We start from the raw sequence: 26,915 nt of genomic DNA, 5'->3' as shown, positions 1-26,915 counted from the left end.
AGAAATAAGTAGGTAAATAAATAAATAAGGATAGTAATGAATTTCTAATGAACTGTTTTAAATTGATGTGACTGTTACTGAAAGGACAGTGTTCCAGACAAAAGCCTTCAGATGAATGCTGTGTCGTTGTGTTTTCTCTCACTGAGCTCTGCTTGGTTCCTGGACTCTGTTTAAGCTCTCGGCTCTGATCTTTCATCCATAGCTTGTTCTCTCTCCCTCACCCCTTCCAGCCATGTACCATCAGCTCCTGATCCTTTCGCTCAACTTCAGTCCTTCTCTTTACATTGTTCTGGAGAAAATTCACGAGGCCTATCCCAGCAAACACCTTTCCAGGAGCTCCTCGATCCCCAGCCGCCGGCTCATTCTCTCTTATCGCTCTGGTTTCCTTTGAGAGATTATTGATTCGCTATTGATGGAGGTTTTCCTTCTCGGCTCAGCCATATGTTCTTGTTCCAAGATTGATGGAGCTGCAAGAGAAACCCTGAAAACCATCTGAAGTTTCTTTTTAGTGCAGCCATTTTCCACAGATGCTTTGGTCCTCTGCACAGTGTGAAAACCATCTCTGGGATGGAACAAACTCGCGTTATATAATGCTGCGGTGCTTGAAATCCATCTATTTTGGCTGTCAGATTTAAGAGCATCTGTCTCTTTCAACACTCAATTAACCGTAATGGCTGTTCAGATGAAATATTCAAATCAGCACAGTCTTTATTTCAGCAGTTTAGGATATCATTACAGTCTGTTAAACAAATTGTATGGTTTGCATCTTGTATGCTGTCCGTGACTCTGTCAGAACGGACCTGAGACCTATATTTTGGGCCTGTGGTGAAAGCCTGAGATATAATGTTCCAGCAGGAAGTGCTGTGGGCGTCAGATTACTTTTCGCTCAGTAGATAAACTTATAAATGCTCATGCATGACAAACACATCCTCTCCGCATCGTAATGATATGTTTGAGATTCACTAACAGTAAGCCTAATAAAAATATAGAGAACAAATTAAATGTGTAGTGAAAACGAATGACTGTAGTTTTTATTTCTAATGAGGTTCTCATTAATGACCAGAGAGAGCGTGATCGGTTTCTGTATTGACAGGAAGTGAGGTCACGACTGTTCTGCGACCGAGCTCTTCAGGGAGGACTCTGGTTGCTTTAAGGCTCGTTGTGTGATTCATGTGAAGGAGTCTTGTTTTCTGGTCTGCTTTCTAGACTCTCAAATAGACCGCAGCATCTAAAGTGTCTGGAGGACTGCGGAAGAAACTTTCTCTTAAAGTTTTCAATGTAGGAGGGTTAGGCTTGGGATTTGATCTAGGACTGTTGTGTAAGTCTAACACATGATAGACCCATCCGATGATATACGGTATATAGATACCACATAATACCAGCCAGATCATGCTGTCAATAAAGTCACTGCAAGGGCAAAGATAAAGGTTAAAATAGTTTTGTATCTGTATGGAATGATATTTATCGAAAAAAGCATGCATGCATTAAATGCACTGATAATTTATATAAAAAAGGCACGAATGCCATTGCAGCTGGGCGGAGCCTGAACAGGAAGTGGCTGATAACAAAAAAGAGCAGTGTGATGTTTTGAAAATGCAAGAAATGGGATCTATACCATGCATTTAATAAACATATGGGTTTGATTTAGTGCTATAATATCAAACATAGTTATGTAGCAATTTATTAAAAAAAATTTACTTTTTAAAATATTTGGCACATTAAAGTGCATTTTTATGGCAATATTTGGTAACACCTTATTTTGACATTTTACTAACAGTAAGTAACTTAGACTGTCTGCTTGATATCTTCTAACACTATGATGGGTCCACAGCCTACTAAATATAGACTATCAGAAGCTTTGCAAGTATATGTCAACTTATTCTACTAACCCTAAACCTACCCTAACAGTCCTAACAGTTAGTAGACATGTAGTTACAAAGCTATTAGTACGGACTATCGAAATAAAGCGTAAAATTTAAGTAAAATGCAAAAGCTACTCACATTTAGAGATACAGTGCGGTTATGAAAAATGCATAACGCTTCTCCAGATGCGGTCAGAATCCGTCCCTGAATGTGTTTCGGTAAGCATATTATAGTAAGTGTGTGTCTTAATGTGTTTTGATATGAGGTCAAGTGCTGTTTGACTGTGAATGATTGTTCATGTTAATTCCAGGTGTAAGAAAGCCTTGTTCATGTCTGTGCATCTGACTCTGAAATGATCCCAGATATTAAACAGCGTTTCCGCTCACAATCCCGTGACGATGTCGGCGCTGAATTTCTATCTCTTGCCAACTTCAATTTGCACAAACAAACGGCGCTAACAATTCTGCTCGCTACGTTTCATTGCGTTTCTTAACAGTGCATGACGTCTTCATGGTGCTCTTTCTCTGCCTTCAAATTCACGCCGTTTGCTTCGTTCAGAAATGAAAGAGTTGCGTGTTAATCCAAACGATGTCGATTCTTGCTTTAGATAGGTTGTTTTTATAATCAATCGAATGAATATTACCGTTATTCGGATGTATTTGATATTCTTTCTCATGACCAAATATGGTAATGATTTGTGAATTGGGAATACCTCTAGTCGCTCTCATTAATATTTGTTTGGAAACACTGAGAAGAGAAAGGAAGACCAGCGTGATCTCATGAGCAGTGACGCATCCATGTATACAAATCCATATTGATTGTGTAAATAGGTACATCCTGGCCCCGTTGGACAGCTTGTTTTCATATAAATATAGACCTGTGAAAATGAGTAGACATATTATATTATATCCAGTATCCCTACACCATGGTAAAACCATTATAATGCACAGCCTCGTTGCTTGTTTGCTCTTATGAATTCATTTTATTTCATATACCAGAGATACTGGTTCTTAATCTTAAATAGGCAGTATTTTAAGTCTCACAACCAGTAGCCCTGGTATTGTACAGACTGATGAGACGTGCTGAGCTATTTTACACTGTAACCCATCTGGCATTTAACCATTGCATATTGTACTTATTGGTTTTATTGAACTGTTTTACTTGTCGTTAGGCAACTTTCACGGAGCATGAAGACGTACGACGAGCAACATGCCTCGTGAGCATCAGTTAAACTCAGAGGTAAAAATAAATTGATCCAGCCAGCCGCGCTCACAGGAACTTCTTGAGTGATAAACGTAGAGAAATGTAGGTGCTTTTTTGTGTCCCATTTTCTGCAGATAATTAATTTCCGCTCATCTTTGAATAATGCATATGTACCGTGGGCAGAAGGAGCACTGGCTGGTAACATATGGCTGGAACAAAGAGCATTGTTTAAGAAAAACACGAGAACGACACCATTCGGAGTCAAACGGAAAACTTCTCTTAGCATCTGCTGCTACTTTTTTTTCATTTGGACCAAACAAAATATATATCTCGCATTTAACATTGCTATTTGGGCATATTGGTCTGCTCCCCACGTATAAGCCAAACGAAACAAACAAACCAACCAAAAAACAACAGTATTGCCTTATAAGTTTCTTTATTTATTTTATTTATGTAAATAGCCTGCATATAATATTATTCTGTGAAAATGACTTGTCATAGGTGAGTTTCCTCTAAAATGCATCTTTAAAATACTGCACCGTTGTCTCTGCTGTGAATGGAGCTCTCTCCTCACCTTAACCCAGAATTTAACTGTACAATTGTTTGTAGAAAGTGTTTGAGTTTTTGAAGTCTGCATGCCTTAGAAAATACCCTGTTTAGAAAGTGTGTAGAACTTGCCTTAGGGTTCATGCTTTTGAAACGCAGTTCTTTGGGCCGCTTGGAAATTGCGACTGACAGTCTCACGCGCGTGGCCTCAAACTTGCACACAAATCAAATGTGATAGAGACGAAATACGAGTCCAGGAGCGTGGACCGGGCAAGATTGAACTTCACAGAGACAATGCATGTGCGATATTTCCATTCGTCGCCGCTATTTTAGTGCACTGCAGGCTTTCAAACCATACATCTGCCTCTGCAGCGGTTGTGCTTTAGTCTGGTGCGTTTTCCAGCATCACTCTTGCATCAAATTCAAACACATGCACTTCAATATGAGGGGGAAATCGATAATTATAATGCATAATTATAATGCAGATAAAACATACAATAGAATAGCTTAAAGGAACCAACGTCGCGGGCCTTCGCGGTGGTTAATCACGCAAGCACTGTGTTCGGCTCCTAAGAGTCTTTGCATTGGGATTCTATTAAAGCTGATTTGCTATGGTTAGATTAAGGGGTTTGACCTCTGGGTCATACAGTATATGGCTACTATTTTGTCCTTGAGGTACAGGGCGTTGACTGATACCATGAAAATCTGCACAACAGAGTTTATAAAGCTAAAATATGTGTAGTATGCGTAGGTGTATAAATATATACGGATTCTCATCTGTTTGTGCGTCTAACCTCGATCTACACATCAGCTCGGCTCTCTAGAGGAATCGGGGGTCATATTGCATGGCTATTGCAAGGATATTTCTCCATGCGAGGGGAAAGAAGCTTGCCAGTCTCTACAGACTGAGTCCTTGAGTCAGTTCGGAGCAGGGTTTCCTTCAAGGGTTCTCCTCCAAGCGGTTGGCAGAGCCGTTGTTGGTCTCCGCGGGCTTCTCGTCGTCTTTCTCCCGCTCGTCCTGTGTGGTCTGGCTGGAGAAGGGGTCTGTGTGCTGCCTGAGGTCGGGGCTGAGGAGAGGCAGGTGAGGCAGGAGAGGGCTCTCTTTTAATCGAGCGGACAGTTCTTTAGCGCTACAGGTTGGGGTGTTGGTCTCGTAAATGTCGTGGAAGTTGTTGTAGTCGACTTCGTAGAAGCCCTTTTCCAGAGAAAGCACCGGGGTGAAGCGGTAGCCCCACAGCACTTCCGAGTCCAGGTAGGAGCTGCGCGCTTGACACGTCATGCCTGGATTCGTGGAGAATAATACGGGCACAAACACACACACACACACACACACGCAGGTAAGCACAGAAACATATCCACACGGTTATTTACACACACACACACACACACAGAAATGAAAGAGGGGAGAGAGGGAGAGAAAGAAATAATTTATGAGGCTCTCAGTGTTTACAGTATTGTACAGGTCAGATAATATTGGAGTTACAAGATCTTGCGGTGAGATATGGGCCGTATTTAGTTCGTGAGCTGCATTTCACAATACTGAATTACTGTATACCTTCCTATATATATATATAATGTATGTGTGTGTGTGTGTGTGTGTGTGTGCGTGTGTGTGTCTAAACAAACAGCTCAGAATTATTTGAATAATAAAACTTATACATATGCATACAGTACATGCGTGTGTGTGTGTTTGTATGTATATATTGCCTTTTGCACTGCGGGAACCTTTTCATAGTACACTTATATAACTAATTGTGGAACTACGCACTTTTGGGCCTGTTTATACCAGGAATGTTTTCATAAATGTATGTTCCTTTGCACGCTTTTTGTATAACAATTTTTACGCTGCACGTTTCGCCGCAGTTTCAAAGAGAAATTTCCCCTGAATGGCACTAAAACACAGGTTCAATATGTGAACCCTGACACTTTTTTTAAAACATGGATATAGGTATGCATCACAGTGGTTCAGAATTTAAATATCCAGGGACTGCTCCTAAAAGCTAATGCTTTATCATGGCAATATGCCCTACACCGAATCCAACCCTAAACATATAAAAAACTGCATTTGTCGATGTAACCGTGTAACTTGAATTGTTTTGTTGAAGAGTAGTCACACAGGATTGAACCGGAGCTCCTCGTCTCTCGAGAACATCTCTGTACTCCGTGATCTACCGAACAAACCTACCGTCTGAAAACACATAGATATGAAGCTGGACGTGTGTGATGATAACGCTCAAAAGAATCAGTTTTCAAACATCCCTGCATAGTAATATCGTTTTGAAGTCATATGATATTTTTTAAGTAATTGTGCTAAAATTAGGTAGCCAGGTAGCTCCATGAAACCAGGTAGCTCCTACTTATATAAATAAATAAAAGCAGCCAAGTAAGACTTCTCAGTTCCCAAGTCTCATTTTGCTGCATATTATTTGCATTTTCATAATTCAACAGGGTAAAGGTTCTAAAATATATACATACATACAGTCTTATATATATATACACACACACACACACACACACATAAGACTGTACACACAAAGGACATTACAATAAAACAAGAGTTGTAATATACAGTAAATGATCCATTGAATGACTTTGGCTGCTGTGTCTGTTTACACTTTTCAGACTCTTAACCAATTGTGAGTTTGTGCCAAAGGGAGACGAATTTGTTTGTAAGGCTGAATGTTTTACATTTCCTTTTCTGAGCAGTTTTGGGTGTGTGACATTATGTAGCATGAGCTGGAAGCCAAAGGGATTACAATGATCAAAGGGCATATTTCATTTTCTATTTGGTGCAGAGTGTAACTACGCGTGTCTTCAGTTACAGCTATTTGAACACAGCGTGATACAGAATTGTTGCCCCATGACTTCAAGTTGTCATGTAAACCTGAGTTAATGTGCTGCGTGCCGCCCACTCCCATATCCGTCATGTCCATTTTTTATACACAGGATGCAATAATTAAATAAATAAATAACCTCGAGATAATCATCATCATCTTCTCACGTGAGCACATTATACACATCCTCTGAAACAGCTAGAGGATGAAAGGAAACTCCCCAAATCTGTATGCATGTCTTGCGTCTACTTTGTTACAGCAATTTGTGTTTAGCCCCTGAAAGGGATCATGGAAACTCAAAATCATGCAGCAGTTTTAGCGCAGACCTGTAATTACGGAAAAGTCCTCGTTATTAATCACTGCATTTATGTTTTAGCAAAACATGTAGAATGATACAAGACTGAAACCTCACGCTTATAGGTATAATAGTCAGTGATGCCGTGTATTACAGATAAAACTGTAATTACAGATTATGGAGAATTACACCATACCAGCATTTAAAGGCAACAGCATCAGAATCTACGTCAGTGCTTCTCAACGGATGCGTCACGACCAAACGTAAATGCTAATTACAAAAACTTTCTGCAAGCCGTAATATAATTATGCGCTGGCAGCAAAATCAAACAGTCTTAAAAGATACTTTTAAAAAGTAGGAGACTTTTAACAGATTATTTATTGTCGGTGCCAAGGGTAATGAGTTCAGTCACACTCCAAGCTATTGGGGTGCAAATTCATCTCTAATTTTATAGAAACTAAAGCAATAAAGAGGATGCTAATATAGACAGGTTGAGCATATCACACAGGTAACAGTGCGATATAGTTGTAGATCAGCACGGCTGTCCAGATCATCATCATCATCATCATCATCATAATAATAATCATTGTGAGAAATACTGCAAGTGGAGTGATACAGTGAATGAGAAAACCTCATCATTTTACGTTTTTGTATCACAGAATGTAGTTTTAAAGAGTTTTTTTTTAGTTTAGACCTCAATTAGTTGTTTAGAGTTCATATATATGATTATTTGAAAAATTGGTTTGACATTTTCAGAGATATGATCTCCTATTATATGATTTCAAAGATATGATGAAGTCTCATTAATCAATTATTTGTTCCGGAACGAATAATTTTGGATGAGAACAAAATCTCATTACGTTTTTTCCATTATGTTTTTTTTTTTTTTTATCATTATGTATTTTCAAATGTAATAATGGTCTATATTGGAGCCCAGCAACTTTTATGATGGCTGTTGTTGTTTATAAAATATTATTGTGCAATAAATGCATAATAGTAAATAATTGCATTTAATAGTAGTATTTAGTATTGAGAAAGGATGTGTGTGTTCACGATGGTGCTTTTACTTACATTGTTCTACGATTAGATGGCGAAAAGAGAAAGGAGTCAACAGTAAAGACTTTTATATTGAAAGAGACTGAAAGTAGATTTTCCTTTAAACAACAACTTGTAAAACGCAGACGACAAACAACATCAGAAATCACCTTTAACAGATAAAAGTATTGTACGACAAAGATATCTCTTTCCTCAGCAGACATTGAGACTTATGTTTTAGTGTGAATATGAGATTGAGCTGAAGAATGAAAGCTGTATCAGATGCAGGCAATCATAGTCAGTCTCGCTCTCATAAAACTCCACACAATACAGTTTTTAATGCAGTAATTCTATAATCTGTTAAACCTGAGATTTCAATAAGTGACAGAAGGAAGTAGTCATGCAGTATTTTTTAGGACACTCTTATTTACATGCAAACTTACATATTTACATGCTTTTGCCAAGAAAATGGTGCATAAATGCAATATCACATGTCTTGGACATGTTTTGATTAAACCACAGCCATGATTATATAGAGTGATATCAAGTGTATACTTACACTGATATTTTATAAGAGAATCGATATAGTTCATATATCACATTATATGTTATTTTATATTATATGAATTATTTACAAACGTCAGCTAAATGTATGTACAGTATATAGATGTATAAATAATGTTCACCAGATGCACATTTTTTTGCTCACTCTTGTATAAACAAACTCGTTACGGTGTTGGCTCAACCCTTGATGTAAAAATGCTCCCTGAAACAAAACCAATTGAAAACCACTGATCTACATTGTAGCATTGATTGAAACCGAAATGAACTCAGCGCTCCGAGAGTCTCTCTGACTCTCTCTGCTTTTGCGTCATGTTTTAGAGCAGAAATAATGTGTGGGTTTGAGTGTAACACATTGTGCTATACTCTCTCTCTTTCTGTGTGTGTGTGTGTGTGTGTGTGTGAGTGAAAGAGAAAGACATGGAGAGGGTATGTTGATCTCAATAACCTAGCAATGGCCGGTTTCATGCACGGATGCTTTTCAAATCTATAAATAAGGGCACAACACCTCAAGGCCAGGGGTTCCTAAGTCTATTTCAGGAGAACAACGGTGACACTGAAATCTGCTGACACGTATGAGTACTATCATTTCTCCTAGGATAAGAAGCACCATTATGAGAACTGCTTTGTTCCCATGCAGGAAAACCTTGCCCGGTTTTCTCTTTGTCATTGTCGGTTTCATAATTTAGCTTAAACACACTACATTATGCATGTATATATATATCTAGTGTGTGTGTGTTGAAATCTTTGTCTCACTGTGCATGGATTAGTACATTTAAAAAGAGCCGTTTTATAACAAATAAAATGTAATACGCCTGGGTAAAAGTTTCAATCCACTAATTATATGGTTACTGAACAAGCACTTATCTAATGCTTCGAGTGTGGCAAACTAGAACTGAAAAATCCCCGCCTTCAGAGGACGCCAGAATTCTCTACAGGTTTGTTTGAGTTTTAAATGAAAATCCAGCACTAATAGTCAGTGTTAAAATTTAAACAGCTCAAGCACACATCAATAACCTTCAAACCGCCTCCACAGTTCCTCTCTTAATCAACACACCACCTCATAAAGTTGGCCTTTAAAAATCTATATTAGTTATAGAACATTAATTTGAAGCAAGTTCTTATCTATGGGCTTGAGACTCATTAATAGGAAAATGAATGCAAAGTTAATGGACGCTACTTAAAAACACAGATAGGCCTATCTTAATGCCACCGGACATATTTAGTAGATGCCGTTGGTTATGAGCACTCAATGGGCTGCTGTGTTTCAGGCATTCATCATGTTGACAAGCATTTAATGACAGGTTATTTTTCTCTAATAGGGGTGCAGATCTTTGATCGCTAACACCAAATGATTTTGAATCTATATTATATATCTGCTTTAAACTTTCAGTGTTAATTGTTCGCTTAATAGCTAGTTTGGGATAAACAACCTGTAAGCAAATTTCAATTTGTGCATCATAGTTCAAATTCACTTAGAGACTTTGATATGTGGTAAAAACCATCTGAAAAGTATTTGCATCTTTCTGAAGAGTTATTTTTACAATCAGCATTTCATTGCAATGCATGTGCCTTCTCAGCAATTTGACTCTCATGCTTCCAAAAAAGACATTTTAGACGGTAGCATAATCAAAGCGCCTTTGCTTCGGAAACTTGCCTGCGATGCTTTACAATTCTGCCTATGTAGTCAGCTCACTTTGGATCAAATATGTTTGCATGTCATGTTCTGCAGTGGGATGAACTTTTCATTAGGGAAAGGCTTTTGTTCGTGATTATATCACTCGAGATCAGGCATTTCAAATAGGAAAACCGCTTACGTTGCAACAATTAAATGATGCAAATTACATCTGATTAACCATCGTCAGAGTCTCATCACGTTCATGCAAATTGCAAGTGATACTCAAGAGACTTACTATAGAACTCCTAACCCTCAGTACTGGAAAAAATAATAGACTAGACCGATGCTGCCATCCATCATACCTGACACATTCCAGGGCTAAATTAAAACATTGCTATATTCTACAAATTGGGTTGTTTGTGACCTTACTGCACTCATCAGGTCATTAGCGCCCTACTACACATCAAAAGGAAGCCATCATCCCTCATTAGAAAGTGGGAGTAGACTTCGATCTGCGAACCTATTTGTAGGTTTATCCTGGCCTGTAGCAGCCTAATCTATACCTGGTCATCTGTCAAAGGCATAATTTACAAGGCTTTAGCAGATCAAATGCATCATAGCCCATAGCTATTGACATGTGCTTGGGTATGCACATCTCCACAGTGGAAAGTGGAAAACATTTCAAAGTGATAGGAAGGTTGAGGAGACAGCTGATATGTCATATGGCATCTAGGGCACAGAGCAAGGTTAGTGTAAGAATAAATTCTCTCCATTAGGTCTTTGAATATTTCAGTCAATAACAGTCGCATGTTTGTGTTACAAAAACTTCTAAATGTGCATTTTTTGCTTTATATGTGAAGGAAGATTTCACCATTTAAAGCTTTTCACCTTTCCTTTGCTGAGTCCTCATTGGTATTCGCTGCAAAATAAGCACAAAACAGAATGCCTTCACAGGGAAGCATGTATAATGAATTGGATTTAGATTAGCAGTGCAAGTTCTCTTTGGACAAACGCCCAATAAATAATTTGAATTGCAAACATTCACCTGAAATATCTGATAAACCATGGGAAATGTTTCAGCTTGGGAATGAATCTGCAATTAGTGTAGACACGTTAGACAATGGAGGCCTCTTTATTCCCTCAACGGCTCTGAGAATAAGGAGATCTACTCAGATCAATATCGCACACAGTGTTCTGCAAGGTCAACCAAACAGAAGCCGAGAATGATATATCTAGATAATACATTCACTTTCATATATTCGTATCGCATGTTTGCTGCTGAAACACAGGTATCATGCTAGTACTGACTGACTTTGTACAGATTTATTTGCATTTAATTACGTTAAGCAGATTATTACTAATTTTTAAGGTAGTGGACTAAATATAGATGCAGATTGAACTAACTTTTACAGTAACTCAACACCAACAGCATTATTAATAATCAGTTTGAATGCCACAACACCCTGGGCTCTCTACTGTGTTATGGATTGTGTATTAGTTCCAATGTCTTGAGGTATAATACCAAAACTGTGCGCTCAAAGACATTTTAAAAGCAGCTTTCTCATTGAACTGCCTGACCGTTATTGAGTTTCACTGACCTGAGAACTGGAACAGCGTTAATTAAAATGAAGAGTGGAAAAATAAACTTTTTTTTGCTCCAATAAGCTTTCCAAAGGATCCCCTCCAGCAGAATGGAACATACCCTGAGTACTTTCGTCACCTTTTACCTCTTTCCACAACTCCAGCCTGGACAGGTTTGCAAGGACATGGCTAGCCAGTCAACAAGAGGCTCTCAAACCCACCCTGACTTGTGTGTTGGAAATACAGCCTTAGCATCAATATCGAAACATTTATCTTCTTGTCAGTTCTTGAATGTTATTTCGTGTCGTCAGCATGCTTAGGGAAGGGATGACTCAGCACTGTCAGCAAATGAATAATGTGTTGCAGTTTTGTATATTTAAATGACTGACCTCTAAGTCTCTCACTTACTGCAAAAAAAGGAAAATTCGTTGAGGTCAACTGCTCTACAGAGCTTGGCAGTTAATGCACAACTTGCTCCTTGAAGCCATTGTGAAAGACTGATAGTTTCTAGGGTTAATGCTAAGCTTCAAATTGTCATTTCTGACCCATGGAGACTATGAGCCGTTTTAGGTCAACACTTGAATTGCTTGATCCTTGTCAAGGAGAACGTACCTGTAGCTTCGACCATGCCCTCCAAGATGACGACAATCTCGAACTCTTCCTTCTCCATCTGTGCCCGGGACATCTCCCAGAAAGGACTCTTCTCATTGATCTCGTGAGAGATAATAAGAGGCGATACCAGGAAGAGGCGATCGTCTCCTGTGTCAAAGCCAATGTTGATGTCCGTCTGGTTGAGAGGTATGAACTCGCCCTCCTTCGTCTGCTGTGAACGAATGAGTTTGGCACGGATTGACGCTTCCACAATGTGCGAATTGCGCAGGTCACCCACTCTGAACATCAGGCACATCTTGTTATCCCTCACCGAGATCACAGCCTTGTGGGAGAACATCAGCGTCTCTGCTCGGTTCTTGGGCTGCGAGATCTTTACAAACATGCAGCCCACCATCATGGCATTGACGATGGACCCCAAGATGGCCTGCACCAATAGAAGTATAATCCCTTCTGGGCACTTCTCCGTGATGACACGATAGCCGTAACCAATGGTGGTCTCAGTTTCGATGGAAAAGAGAAAAGCCGAGACAAAGCTGTTGAGGTTTTCAACACAAGGGGTCCAGCCCTCTTCATCTGCGTGTAGAAGATCTCCTCGTATTAGCGCGATAAGCCACCACAAAAACCCAAAGAAGAGCCAGTTGACCACGTAGACCAAGGTGAAAATAAAGAAACTGAGGCGCCAGCGTAAGTCGACCAGTGTTGTGAAGAGGTCGCTGAGATAACGATAGGTCTCTTGAACGTTTCCGTGATGAACATTGCACTTGCCGTCTTTCTGTACGTAGCGCTGGCGGGGTTTCTTAACAGGATCAGAGATGAGGTGGGTGCGATCTGTGGGTATTTGTGCTTCCCTCAGGTGCTTGGGGAGTTTCTTCACCTGCTGTAAGGAGGTAGAGAGATAAGTAACAAATTCGGTTACAAGATCAACGTGACACAGGAGCTCTGTCTTCTTGGATAAGGACTCAATTCAAAAAAAAAGAATGATGAAGAAAAAAAGGGCTACGGTATCAGCAAGTCTGAACCTGTAGACCTATATTAAGCATCAGTGTGCTAGAGAGGCATAATACATGCTTCAGAATGTGTTGCTTCCTACAGGTCCTCTGGTGTTGCAATCTAGTCCCATCCGAATCATTCAACATATTTTGCAAGCCAGATCAATAGCTCCCATCTGCCTCTTCTATCTCTTCAATAAGCTGCTGTAAGCCAGACAATGACAGTGTGCATGGCACAGTTGCCAACATCAAGCATAGGTACATTCACACTGTTCCTTTCTAACAATGGAAGTGCTTTGATATCTTTGCAACTGTCACAACATTGTCACAGTATGTACTGTACAGAACATGCAGATTACTGCAACAATGTAAGAATACTGGTGGCTTTTTCTTTTTTCTATTGCTGTTTTTTTTCTCCTGTGACTCTCTCTGTCTTGGCCCTAGTCCATTTCTGATTCCTTGTTGTACACCAGCTCCATGGGACACTTCCCCCATTACCTTCCTCTTCCCCATGGGACATTGGCAAGCCCAGATAAGAATTTTTGCCCCCTCCCAAGTCTATAACACAGTGCCCTCCACATGAGACAAGGACCCATTGGCACGTTGTCTTTCCATTTGTGGAAGATTGCGCTTGGTTGTTAATTGAAACGTGGTATCATGCTAAAATGGTGGCAGTCAATTATAGACAAGCCTTAAAGTGCTTACGAGAAACTGGAGCGCATGGTGGTCTCCTGCTGTGTACACACCTGCGGCCCCCTATTTTCTGTCAGATAATGCCAAATATTGGGCAATAAATAAAACCAATACTCTTTGTAAACACTGCAAACAGATATCCTCATTTAGAGCCAATTTACAATATTTGTTAAGGGTTCAAATTTGTACATAAAGTCCTAAATATAGCAACATGAATATGAACATAGCATATACATTTATAAAACCAAATATGTAGAATTTATTTGACTGCATTTAATATAAATATATATTTTGCTACTGCACAGCTCCCTGAAATATTTGTGTAATCAGCTATTTTATATAATGAGCTTAGCATAATATATTGATCACTGTCAGTGAGAATGTAAATGAGTGTTTAAAAAAAAAAAAAAAAAAAAAATCATTTAAAAGCAATTATTATATGAAGGCCACTGCCTTCATGGTTACAGTTGGTATTCATTTAATATCATTGAAGTTGAAAGTGATTATAGGGACTACTGACCTCTCTTGGAGTTACTCCAATCTCCATGTCGTGGTCCATGTGGACGCGAGAATCTCCTGCCATCCTCAGCTTCGACTGCAAACCTGAAACAAAGATAAATAACACAAAAGAGTAGCATAACCTAATTGCTCTAGCACGCTATTATTTTAAACAAGTTTTACTTTTAATGAGCCACGAGTGCACCTTTAATGAACGCTCAGTGAACCTTGGGATTTACCACTCTAAGCCTTGATATATCCCATTCAGATGGATAAACGTCATTACATGGATTTATTGTGCCCTATAGGAATATTGAATGGTTTGTTTTAGGATTACCACTGTTTACAGATTCACATGAGCAAACAAGACGCATTCAAAATTAGGGTTAATCTGATCAGCTAATGTCTCACCCTCTCTCAATTAGGTGAGTAAACATATTTATCATGTCAAACGCCACGGGAAAAGCTGTTCAACCATGCCTGTCTGACTCTCTAATGGGCAAACAGAAAAACTAAACCTGACCGCTCGGGTTAAATAGAGTGTCATTTTAAATATGACATGACATGACTTCGAGATGGAACAAGTCGTACACACACGGACACCTTTGGGGGAACATCTTCGATGGTTACTTGAAGGATTAAATCAAGGCTCACTAGGGAGATGTACTTTCTGAGTGTGCGGATTGAGTTTAATTTGTGCCTAAAACAGACTGGCAGTCTCAGCTGTTCCCTGCTCCCAAAAGACTAACTGCATCAGCACCGTCACGCCATGAAAGCTGCTGCTGCTGCTGTCTCCATCATCCAGTCAAACTCCCTCATACACACACAGAAGAAACGCCAACCTGGGTGAGCACCTCTGCTTGCTCCTCGCTGCCTCTGGCAGCTCACTATCTCCATTCTGACATGTTTAGTGTTCACCTGTCAAATCTTTCGAGCCGGGCTCTGAGCAGATAGGGCCTGAACAGAAAAGTACCGCTGTAGCGTAGGCTCGGTTTCAAAACCTACAGAGCTGTCTTGCTGTTCACAGCATCCAAACTGAAATGGATCCTCGTAAGTAACCGATTTGGAAAGGTCTAGCTAGGGCAGAAACTCGGTGTCAAACAAACAGCCTCAAGTCTGCTGTTAGCATGTCGGTAAGCTAACAATACGACGAGCTTAAAAACAGAGATGCACAAATATACTAGAATTGGAAAAGTCCATTTTAATTGAAATTGTAACCATTTTAAATCAAAACATTTCTGCATTTAGAAGTGGTAATACTAATTTATATGGTGATAATTTTAATGTAACTTTAGCACAACAAAATATACTAAGTATATCTTTAATTGGAGCTCTACATTGTAAAAAAAATGTTGTTTCAATAATGTGTTACCCTGCTGAATTACATTTTTTTGTTTAGTCAGCTAAAATATTCCAGTTGTCACTAAATTAACATTAAATAACTTAAAATTTTAAGTTGACTAAACTAAAAAATTTAAGTCAGTGGGATAAACATTATTTTAAGTAGAAACTACATTTCTTACAGTGTACTTATGCACAATTAAAGTTTATTAGGAACAGAAATATTAGGTTAGAATTATTCCAATTTAGCAGACTTATACCAGATACCAATTTAGTAATTTCACAATATTTTATTAGGCACATTTAAATATTTATTTTCCACTAGTCTAGTGTACCTTAGTCAACATGTTTTTTTGAACAATATTTTAATCCAAGATGTAGACCTGAGCATATCTCTTAATCTCACATGTAATCCTTAAGATCACAGGAAATGAATGCCACTGTACAAGCACTAAACACTGATTGTAAGCCTAAACTTCACAAAAAAACTATAGACTGATTTTTCAGATCTGATTGGTTAAAATTACAATATTGTTGGTCAACAAAGATGCTGATCCAGGAACAAGTCATAACTGGTAAAATCAGGTTCTGTGAGAGTTTATCGACATAACAAAATATAAATTGTTATATTAATACTATAAAAATATACAAAATCGACCAAACTCCCTAAATGGGATGCAGGGCTATAGGCTTACTGTACCTATGTTTTGTTTCCAGTAACACAGTTTTGTTATGGAAAACTGCATTTTGGTTTGTTTAACTTTCAGATGTTATGACATGGTGCATTAAGCAATGATTCAGCTCCAGATCCTGGTCACTCCCACTCTGCACCTGTGCTCCTGTCGTTAATGTCACACAGCTTCATCTATGCTAATCACTTACATAAGGTGCCTAATGACAGTGAAACACTCCCATGATCCCCAGCAGCCCATCCGCAAGTCATGCTAGCCATGTGCAATCCCTAATTCTTTTCGGGATAATAGTTAAAGAACGTTTAGAAAAATACTGTCGGATTCTCTGAAATGCAGAGTGTGAAAAAGAAAGAGTGAAAACCAGAAAGAGAGAAAATGCAGACTATTTAGGGGGATGTTTTACAAACCCCCACTGGTTTTTCCAAAAGAGACCTTAAAATAGGTATTGATCAGCTGGGAGAGTAAATCAATGAAGAGTAATCAGGTGAACTGATGAACCCCGGGAGCAAATTATCACCAGTTCTGGTGCATATTTCCCTCCCATGCCTTGTAATGGCCACACACACGTTTTCAGCGCAGAGAAAATAGCCCTCGCGGTGTGGGAACGAGATAATCAGCGCCATGTAGAGCTGAAAAACACAAAACCTGGCGCTGTGCTGGCCAACAGCTGATCTCTGACTAATTACTGCATCCTAGAAAGAATCCCTGTTGCAAAACAGCTAAACTCAATTTGTACTTGACAACGGTAGTGAAAATTTTATTGGAATCGGAGGCTGGCCTCACTGGAGATTCAAGTCCTTTGTTTGACCCTCGTTCTTATTTGTCTAATTCCACTCTACTGCAGTGACATCACTCATCCCTATTTGCACGGCCCTGCTTGCGCGCAGATGGCACGTCAGAGCCGCCATCCACTCAGGAATACAGTGTTGACTGACAGGTCTGCAGTGAAAGGGCACACTGACGTGACCCGCATCCGAGATGCACATGGAGAATACATCACAGACAGACGGCAGGCCTCCACAATGTCCCCTCCTCTGCCATTTCCACATTTCATGACAAAACGGTCCCTGTGCAACTCCATATGACTTTGATGGTTGCACGCCGGTGAGGTGAGCCAGAGCAGAGTCTGTTCCCTCATGCTTATCTTGCTGTTCTGAAGAGGTAACAAGCTCCTTATCAAGCTGTTAGAGTAGCATGCTTTTTGTGGTTTTGGAGTCTGGTTGCAAGCCAGACAGGGGACACAACAGAGAGAGAGAGAGAGAGACTTATATTAAATGGTTCTGGTTTTGGTTCCTTAACAGTTTCGTCAGTGATTCCATTAATATATTGCATGTGGGAAGTGCTTGGAGTTTTAAACAGCATAAATGCATACAAATAAATGCACCCTGATGGATAAAAATAACAAGATTAAAAGCAAAACAATAGTAAGGCTTCAATGCATGCATGAGAACTGTTAGCAGAAAGTGATTCCGGCACAATATATATTTAATGGTGGAGAACGCAGGCATCGAGTTTTTACACGAACTGCTTCAACTGCACTGCAAAAATGCTGCTGTATAATGTGTCGACATCAGCTTCTTTTCGCAGTGAGAGGTGATCTCCTTCCCGTGAGTAAGACACCACAGGCGTGCACTTTGTATCGATGCTAATTAGTGTTTCAATGGTACGGTTTTGCTCGGAGGATTCAGCTGCTGTCGGAGTTCCTCGCTCGTGCTCTCAGCCCTACATCATTGCCTCTTAGAGCAGATCAGCGCAGCGATCAGGGAGACACTTCATTTGCTAGACCTGCAGATTTCTCATCAGACTGCAGAGCTGTTAACCCCCTCCCTAAACAAATAGGAACAGCTGGTTTATCGCAAAGAGAGACATTTCCTGCAATGTCTGGGGAACGACCCACGTGTTTTGTCAACACACTGCAGTAGCCTACCAGTGATGTCCAACAAGCCGATCTACTCAAACACATGGGAGAGTAATGACTGGTGGGGGAGGAATAGAGCTCACTCTGCAGCAATGCATTTTACTACTCCGATACGAGTCCATTCATCCATGTCCTGCAGTCAGGGTCGCGATTTTCGCTCTCTTCCCTTTTTCTTTTGTAGGAGTAAGCAGTTCTGAAGAGTCATCAAAACAAACTGAACAAGCCAGACTTTTGAATGGAGAAGACATACTGTAGTAGAAAGACTTTCCACCTTGGCATTTCTGTAGCCGTGTTCAATTCACGCAGCCAATGCAGTCTTCACTGCTGCCTACACTCTGAACAAAGAAGCTGAAAATAAGTCTACTTCATTTGGAATGCCCTAAATTTCTAATATACTGTGTGTGTATTTTTCACTGATGGCACTGTAACTTAGTCATTTTTTGTGTTTTTACAGGACCTTAAAATAACATTTTGCCACACCTGCCAATGACTTGAGACAATTTACAGTCAACGATTTTTTTTTTACTAGCCAAAAAAAAAACAGGCAGGACAAGGGAAAGTAGTAGTAGCACTAGTGGTGGTGGTAGTAGTAGTGCATAAATCAAAATTAATTTTAAAAACATTGGTTACTTGTCAGCTGTCTTCATCACTGTTAATACTTTTTTCAGCTTTACTTGTTAATATTGATTTTTACTCACAGTTGGCAGTAGTTTTAGCGTTAAGCCATGGTTACCTGTGAACAACTGCAATTAGCGGAACGAAAATCTGGCCACTCTCGCCACTTTTATTTTTGCAAATGTGCAATGCCTGATGGGTAAATTTGCCTGCGACACTCCATATGAAATACCAGCCTAGGCTCTTCAGTGATTCCGTCAGCATATGCACTTTACATATACACTTTCTAAAGGCATAGCTCAGCGAATGATGTAAAAGCTGTCATAATTTGCTCTTCCTCGTGTCCTTCAAAACCCGCATGATTTACTTTCTTCTGCTTAACATAAAATGGAAGATTTTGAAGGCAGTTTCCCATGTTTTTCCATGCAATTACCATGAAGGGCAACTGAAGCTGTCAAGCTTTAAAAGGGACCATGAACGTATTATAAAAGTATTCCAATTGACCAATTGTATTCCAGTTTCCAAGTTTTCGAAAGTCAAAGGATAAGTATGTGGAAGAGGATAAATTTAAGAACTAAATGTACTAAACGGGGCAGATTAACGAAAGTGCACATGGGCGTGGACATTTACTTAACGAACACAGACGCAACATCTGTGCTGCACAAAGCAGAGTACGGATATGTTCGGATTCGCATAATGATTCTGATGATAATGAGTAATTAACAATAATTTGACACGCGCAAAACATTCATTTTAATACTGTCCTCCCATACATTGTGCATCCGAGTGGGACACTCCTACAAATGCATATTAAATAAGTTCAGGCCCCCCTAAAAAAAAAAAAGTTATATCTGAGATACATCTAGACTGCGCAGACAGTACTGTTTTAATTTCAAAAGCCGGTTTGCATTGGCGCAACTTAACTGCTGTCAGTAAACTTTTATACTTTTGCATCCTTGTAAAGTTTGAAATATCTTCTGCATGCAACAGTGAAACAGGGAATAATACACAGGTGATTCAATGATGATAAATTGCATAATTTTTCATGCACTACCCCTCTTAATCTAGAGATAAATTAGGGTGCTTTGTAACAACTTAATCATAGTATATGAAGTTCAAATATATTAAGCAAACCTGAAAAGTTTGTTTATCTGCGTGTCGTGCTACTAGCATTAACGTAAATCACCGAGCCGCAAACATTCAATTAAAGCGTTAGGGTTTGCTTCAGAGAGATGGGAATACACGGTGCCCTCGTCAAACACTCCGTCAATGTCATCGCTGCAGCATCGTCTCGGGTGTGAATGTGTGCGGACGTGCATGCGCGCACAGCGGAGAGAGCTGTATCTGAAACCGTTATGACACTTTGAGGTTAGTCGGGGCAAACGAGTTAAAATGCCCCTGGAACCAAGAGCATCCAGCGCGGCTCGCTGCCAGCGCTGCATTCGCTCGCCTGCGTGTGTGTTCAGGCGTAGAAGTGTGTATGAGCGTCCCTATCGCTCTGAATGACACCAAGCCTTCAAGCAGACATCCTGTCCACACGAAGGACAATTAGCCTAATGAAAGCGGTGCGTCTCGTCCTATCAGTGACAGGAATAGCAGCGGCTGAAACTAAGCCGGCCGCTGTCTCTGGGTTGCTGGCGCCGTGACAGCGACCTTCCTCGCGAGCGATGCTTCCGGAAGTTCATATGGAGGGCCAAGTCGCACCCACTCCAGAGCGCCGTGTAGGGTGTGCGTGAATGAATGCATGCATCCCTTGTCCGGTGACACTCACTGGAGAGCGCTAACAAGGCCGTACGCTCCTTACTGGATGCATGCGCGCGCGTTCGCGGGGGGTGGGTTGTGTTAAGTAGAGAACAGGCTCTTCAACACTCTCTCCTGTGTTTATCAGATGGCCTGTCAGCTCCCTGAAGTGATTTGCAGCATCGAGTCTGCCAAAGCGAGCGCCGCGTCGAACTGCCCTAATTAGCATTCCGGAATCACTGAATCACTGCCTCAACACGACCGCTTAAAACACCTTAAGTCGGGGGTCTGTCAATAAAGCGGAGCGCAAACGGAAGATGCTAAATCCTTTTTCTTTTGGGAGCACTTATAATCCAGTGATAATGGACTCTGATCTCTGGGGGGATCTCTGGGAAATAATCAAAATGTCAGCACGCGGGAGATGATGACGATGATGGTGATTGGCGCAGGAGAATTGAGCGCGTTCAGATCCTCCTGAAGACAGGCCATCTGTTCGGCACAAACACGCTGGAAATCCGAGTTCACCGTACTGGAAATTAAAAACCTTATTCTTTATGTTGAGCAGGGAGGTCTGAGGCACCTTTTAAGATGCGGCCCGTTCGCATTTCCGTTCAATGGCCTACAACAAACAAGCATTAAATATAGACTATGCAGGGAAATTCTATTTGTTAACATTGGCCTACAATAGTTAACAATGAAAAAATAACATTTAAGCAATATCTGAGTAACGTTTATATATGTGAATGCGTTGCTAAATTACTGATGCATTAGTTAATATGCACAAAAAAAGATAAAGGTTTACATTAACAATAACTAAGGAGGCCTTACTGTAAAGTATTAAAATCCATGTCTTTTACTACACTGAAGGTTAAATATATATTTGCATTAAATATAGTTATATTAAAAACAACAACAAACTTAAACGAACACAAAATAAATTATCAATAATGACAAATGTATTCATTTATGAATTCCTTTAAAAAATAAATAAATATAAAATGCTGATTTTTGGTGAAGATCCACAGTCAAAATCCAATCGTCATTTCAACAGGAATCCACAGAAAGAAGAATTAGTGGGAAAACAAAACTTTTCCCCAGTCATATTTCACAACGCGTTCAAGATTGTCTTTGACCAACATAAATCTGCTCAGACAGAGGTACATTTTTTACTTTCGCCACCAGAGTTTGGATGCTACTTTGGCAATGTGGCCAGTTACAGATTGCAAGTTCCCCTATTAAAAATGCAACAGGTTTATTAATGTATCCGATTACATTCGATTTGCTTTTAGATAACTTTTCTACACTTGTAAAGAACATTTTCGACTGTTAATCACGTAACTTTTGAAAACGTTTGCATATAAATTTACAAACAGTTTTGCAAAAAAAAAAAAAAAAAAAAAAAAAAAAAAGTTCAGTTACAGTCGACTGACGCAGCAAGTATATCGCAAAAAGCTCTTAACGCACTTTTGGGTAATGAGAAAGGCCAGGTAAAACGATGCTCTTCTGTCTTTGAAAGCATCGCAGAACAAAAGTCTGACATTTCTAGTTTTGCGGCAGTGACCTGAGTATATAGTGCTGTATCGATCTGACATTGATCACGGTCTTGACTTCTGAATGACAGATGCACACACACACACACACACACACACACACACAGACACACGCAGACAGTTTTCCACTCTTCTCGTCTCTCTGCTGAACAGCCAAATAGGACGTCTATTTATTACAGCGACTGGATGCAACCAAAACAAAGCAGCTGAAACGCTTTTGATGCCGTTTTTTGTAACATTTCTCCGAGCACATTCTTTCATGCTTATAAATCGATACACGCTATATTTAGCAAAGGTGAGCGCGCTTGGTTTCTTTCAGATAAACATCAGATGTTTTCGGATTTGTTTGCATAGAGCACGAGCATCTCGATGCCAAGGCGAGGCCTGAACGTAACTACAAATCCGTCTCGTAGCCACGCCCCCCGTGCCTTCATCTTCCCTTTTCATTATCTGTTATGTTGGCTTTTATTGCGCTCTGTCAGTTTCACACAGACACCGCGAGGCCTGCTGTGTTTATGAGGCAGAAGGCGAAGGAATGATTCCCCGTTGCAGTGTGTGTTTTACGAGTGCTGGTTTAACGGATGTGGCGGCATTACTTCCCACTGTGTTGCTGGTTTCAGCTCCATACGTCACGGAGCCGGAGAGTAAAAAGAAGATCTACATTCAAATGTGATGCTGCGTTCACGTATTTCAGAATTACCATAACTCAGGGATTCAACGCTGAGCTCTTCACATCCTTAGACTCACAAATGATTTGTTTCTATGGCAACACTCGTAACACCGAAAGGCTTGAAAATACCTAATCGCTCAATTAATTCTCTGTAAATTAATACCTTGATATTCCATTGCCAAATATTAAAGTACAAACTAAATGTACAAGCAGTGGTTAGAATACTTTTAACTGCTGGAGCTGCTGTCCTTTGGGTTTTTTTTACATACAAATCCAAACTGACATGTTTGACAAAGATGTGCATGGTTAATATTCATAAACTCTGATTTCTTAGTTATATCATTTTATTTTATTTCCTATTTTTTATTTGTTTAATTTCTTAAATGCTCTAGCCTTTCCAATGGATTGTCACGTCTTAATTTGCGTCTAGTGATTGCTTCATGTTCATGTTGTTAGTTTGCATGTACAGATAACACTCATATTTGTTGTGTACCGACTATAATTATGTTTCTGTTGCTCTTCTGATTATAGTTATGTTTGTAGTTCTTATTTCATGCATTATCAAAATAGTTTTTTGTTCTTGTTTTTTTTTTAATCACATCACAATTAGGCAGAGGCAAATAAAAAAAATACATAAGAGTGAATATTATAATGATTTCACCATTTTGTTTGAGAGCAAACCACCCCCCAACCCCCAAATGTCTTTGGATAATATTTTCTAATATTTTGCTCAATTCTTAAACACTAGGAACATATTTCAGTTTTTTTTCCAAAATAATCAAATTGTTTTGACAATATTGCTGCTATCGAATGAATGCATGAATGAATCCAGCCATAAATTAATAAATATGTGAATTGTATTATTTATAAATCTATTTATTTATAAATTATAAGAGGAATTTATTAGATTTTTTTGTATTTAATATCAGAGGCTACCCTTTTAATCTTTGTATCTATATCTCATTAGCAATAGGTAGTTCCTCAATGACATCATCATCTTACAGGAAGTGACATCAGCTGGTGGGGAAACAACAGAACAAACATTAATAAGAGCAATGAATTATTATGAATTTTGTGACTTGTAGTGGTGTTGGTAGGAATAACTGCAAAACATTGTCCAGTTTTTTCCCCAAAACAATATTACAATATTAATATTACAAATATTAAAAATTCTGATGACAATATTTTTTGACTGTTCACTTTGGTTAGACATTGTGTTTTCCTCTCCATTGTTTAAATAAAGCTAAAAGTAAATTGGAATAATATATATATATATATATATATATATATATATATATAAAAATAAGAAACAGCATAACGTGAATGACGCAGCATAAGATTTAATCTCAGACCTGTCCTTTAAACCACTAGACACATACTTTTAAAGCATACAGATCAATGCATGGAAATGGAATTCCTCTCAAACTGCAGCTGACATGACAATACTCTGAATATATTAGACCGAAGTTTTATCTAATTACAACCAAGCAGATGGATTGCGCCCGAGGACTTTTCTGCTTGGATCTTACCTAACACAATACAAATGGAACACGCACTTTGGGAACAAATGAGGTGCAACTTACTTCCATCTGATGCACGTCCACACACACACACACACATCCACACCAACTCAGTTATGTGTGCAGATCTATCCTTCAAGGTAACCCACTATCAAATTATGTGAAGGGACTTCACATCATGAGATCAACGAATCACCGAGTTTTCAAGAACCATTAGCCTACAGAATTATTGCTTGTGCCAAACCATGACTTCAGAGAAACGCGTTTCTGCTGCACAACCAGGCCTGCGTGGGTTTTCTACGCTCCCTTTGCATTAATATGCAATAGTTTACCCAAACATTTAAATACGGTCATCGTATGTTCATCTTTGCGTCATTCAAAATACATATATGCACACATTTATTTTATGGAACACCAAATAAAACATTTAAAGACTTTACTGGTTACTCCTCTCCATGCAATGACAATGATTTAAGCTTCAGAACACAAAAAGCATATTAAAATCATGTTCTGTTTACTACATGCTGAAGACAAAATAAATCTGTGTAAAAAAATACAATTTTATTTCACATCAGTTGCAATAGAAGCCTTCCAAATTTCTCCTTGTATGTTCCATGGATGAAGATTTAAAGATTGAGGAGTAATTTATTCGCATTTTGGCTAAACGATCCATTTAATAATTCTGAACTGGCAGTAGGTAATTGAGAAAGGCCTTTGGTGTGACGCAGCTGTTTTGCTCAGAGTTAAGGGAATTGTCATGAAGTTAATGGGGTCAAAGGTCACTCCATCAGAATCAACTGTGCCATGGCGACCAGAGACTTGAATGATGTGTATATTCTGTTAAACACTGACAATTCTGCAAATGGATTTTGCTGAATGCTACTTATGTTTGCCCGCATTCAGATGCTTAGATGTGTGTGTGTGTGTGTGTGTGTGTGTGGGTCATGCTTTGCCTGTATTGTAGGGAGCAAATATTCCCACAAGAATAGTAAAACCTAAAATCACCCCCAATGTGAGCAACAGTCAATGATCCCCATGAGGAAAACAGCTTATTAAACCTACTAAATAATATGCTAGGGAAAATCTAAAGGGCTAAGAGTTTACTTTAAGCATAGGGTTAGAGGATGCAAAATATCATTGGCTCAGTATAGTGAATGCATTTGCATAACATTGTGTTTTAGTGGCAACTGCATGTATATTTAAACATGACATGAGTGTAGGTAAAGTGAAACCGTACAGCACATTTCTCACATTTGCTATTACGCATGCAAGCTGCAAGCAAACTCCATGAAAAATTCACAATCTCACACTCATTCCCTCTCCTTGAAGCAACGATCGAGCTGGCTTTTATTATCTCCCGCTTTATCGAGCAGCCGCTGCTTTGTCCCCTGCTTTTCAGCACGGAGTTATCTGGAGACTCAAAGTGTGACAGGACCAGAGAGGAGAGGAGGAGGGAAATCTCTCTATGTGAGCAGTTTGTAGCCGCAGCCCCAGGCGAGAGAACTAATACCCCTATAACGAAGAATCAGAGAGAATCGATACGACTCCCATCAACACCAGCGACTTTGCTCTCTGAAAGTGTGCACCCAACACCATTCGTTTAGAGCAAACGCATCTACGGCGTGAAAGCACGTGCAAACTCTCTCTTGCACACACGTGCATGCACACACATGCAACCGGCAGGCTTGCGAAACTCCTGCAATGCACTAAAGCACGTGCACTCTGGCAAAAACGCCACCTAACAATAAGCATTTCAGATCCATGGCATCCTGGGCAAGGAGCAGACGCTCGCCGTCTCAATGGGACAAGGGTCGCCTATGGGGTAATCCTGCGACCCCCGCGGGCTCTCTGCCCCTCTCAGCATGCTCCTTCTCAAGAGGGACGGATGATATTAAGACCCATTCAATAGTGACGGCGTGACACAATCGCACTCAGCCGGGAAGCGGATATTCTAGCCCCCGTTCCTCCCTCTCTTCAGACTTACCTTCATTCGAGCGCAGAGGTAGCTGTGCAGTGTCAAGGGAAGCATGTTAGGGCAGCTGCGCTCTGTTCTGACTCCAGCTCTGATGTGCTCATCTCAGCTGCCTCACTGCCTCGGCTCACACAGCGCTCCACCACCTCCTTACCTCGCTCTCCTGGAGGATGCAAGCGAGTGAGAGAAAGAGAGAGAGGGAGGGATGTGAAAGTGAGCATGAGAGGATGTTTCCTCCCCCACAGCCCCCTGCTCCTCCGTCTCCCCTCGCAGGATTTGTCCTTTCCGTACTTGCGTGTGCGTGGAAGCATCCTAGCGCACAACGAGTTGCATTCTGCGGGCTGAGATTTACGCAACTGCGCAAAAAGACTCGACGGGAGAGAGAAGGAATCCTAGTAGACGTGCCGGATAATCAATTTCTCTCGTTTTTTAGCTAAAGAACAGCCCGAGGGCAAGATACACCACAGTGCGGTAGGAAAACTGGAAGATACTGTACGTACAAAAGCAGAGAGGAGGACTGAGCGAGATAAAGTTAGACATTTGCTTGTCGCCCCTCTGCAAGGTCGTCA

The 26,915-nt window shown here is 39.9% G+C and overlaps 1 protein-coding gene across 1 annotated transcript; it reads right to left on the bottom strand.

The window, feature by feature from the left end:
- Positions 1-3,493: 3,493 nt before the first annotated feature.
- On the bottom strand, positions 3,494-26,705 carry kcnj5 (potassium inwardly rectifying channel subfamily J member 5). Its single transcript, XM_043263957.1, has 4 exons — positions 26,359-26,705; positions 14,351-14,433; positions 12,149-13,025; positions 3,494-4,893 (listed from the first exon to the last, which is right to left on the bottom strand). The coding sequence occupies exons 2-4, from the start codon at positions 14,411-14,413 to the stop codon at positions 4,553-4,555; spliced, it is 1,281 nt and encodes a 426-aa protein (XP_043119892.1). The 5' UTR covers positions 14,414-14,433; positions 26,359-26,705; the 3' UTR covers positions 3,494-4,552.
- Positions 26,706-26,915: the final 210 nt, after the last annotated feature.

This window comes from Puntigrus tetrazona, chromosome 18 (assembly GCF_018831695.1).
Source record: "Puntigrus tetrazona isolate hp1 chromosome 18, ASM1883169v1, whole genome shotgun sequence".
Lineage (NCBI taxonomy): Eukaryota > Metazoa > Chordata > Actinopteri > Cypriniformes > Cyprinidae > Puntigrus > Puntigrus tetrazona.
Note: the sequence above shows the minus strand (reverse complement) of the source record. Positions and strands in the feature narration are given on the sequence as shown.